Source organism: Myotis davidii, unplaced genomic scaffold, assembly GCF_000327345.1.
Source record: "Myotis davidii unplaced genomic scaffold, ASM32734v1 scaffold43, whole genome shotgun sequence".
In the NCBI taxonomy this organism is placed as follows: Eukaryota; Metazoa; Chordata; class Mammalia; order Chiroptera; family Vespertilionidae; genus Myotis; species Myotis davidii.
The window spans coordinates 1312058-1312677 of NW_006294590.1; the positions used below are offsets into that span (position 1 = coordinate 1312058).

General features: G+C 67.3%; 1 protein-coding gene across 1 annotated transcript in view; it reads right to left on the bottom strand.

Moving 5' to 3' along the window:
* Positions 1-620, bottom strand: part of DHX37 (DEAH-box helicase 37) — a 14137-nt gene that overhangs the window by 7580 nt on the left and 5937 nt on the right. The window contains exons 7-8 of the mRNA XM_015567219.1: positions 497-593; positions 297-410 (exon numbers count right to left, since the gene is read on the bottom strand). Coding sequence (XP_015422705.1) covers positions 297-410; positions 497-593 — 211 coding nt within the window. The remainder of the gene's footprint in view (positions 1-296; positions 411-496; positions 594-620) is intronic.

A 620-nucleotide genomic window follows, 5' to 3' on the forward strand; every position in this document is an offset into this window, starting at 1 on the left:
AGCCCCAGCCCCGTTCTGGTTGCCAAAGGTCCCAGCAAAAGGGGGAGAAGTGACTGACAGCAGGACCCGCCTCTCCCAGGGCGGTGGCTGGTAAAGGGGGTCCTTAACTGCCCGAGGCTGGACCGGGCTCCACGGGGGCTCCCACAGGGGCTGCGACACCCAGACCCACGGTTGGGGGGGAGGGGGGAGACAGTCAAAGCTGCAGCCACAGCAGCCGGTGCAGGCGGAGCCCCAGCCCCACAGCGCAGGGGGCCCTGGCCTTGGGACGAGGGGGCTCCCGCCCCCACCCTGCACACCTTGGCCCGGAGAGACACGATGCGGGACAGGAGGCCGATGAGGATGTCCGTGTACACGCTGCGCTCGTGGGCCTCGTCGATGATCAGCACCTTGTACTTGCGCAGCAGGAAGTCCTGCGGGGAAGCCGGCGTGAGGCGGCACCTGACCACGCCCCCTGCCCCCTCCGGGCCCCCCTTGGGAGGTCAGGGGAGCCACCGACCTTCTGGATTTCCTTGAGCAGCACGCCGTCCGTCATGAACTTGATCTTGGTCTCTTCTGTCACGTTCCCTTCGTAGCGGATCTGATAGGAGACGACCCTGCAGGGACAGGCAGGCGTCCCCTGA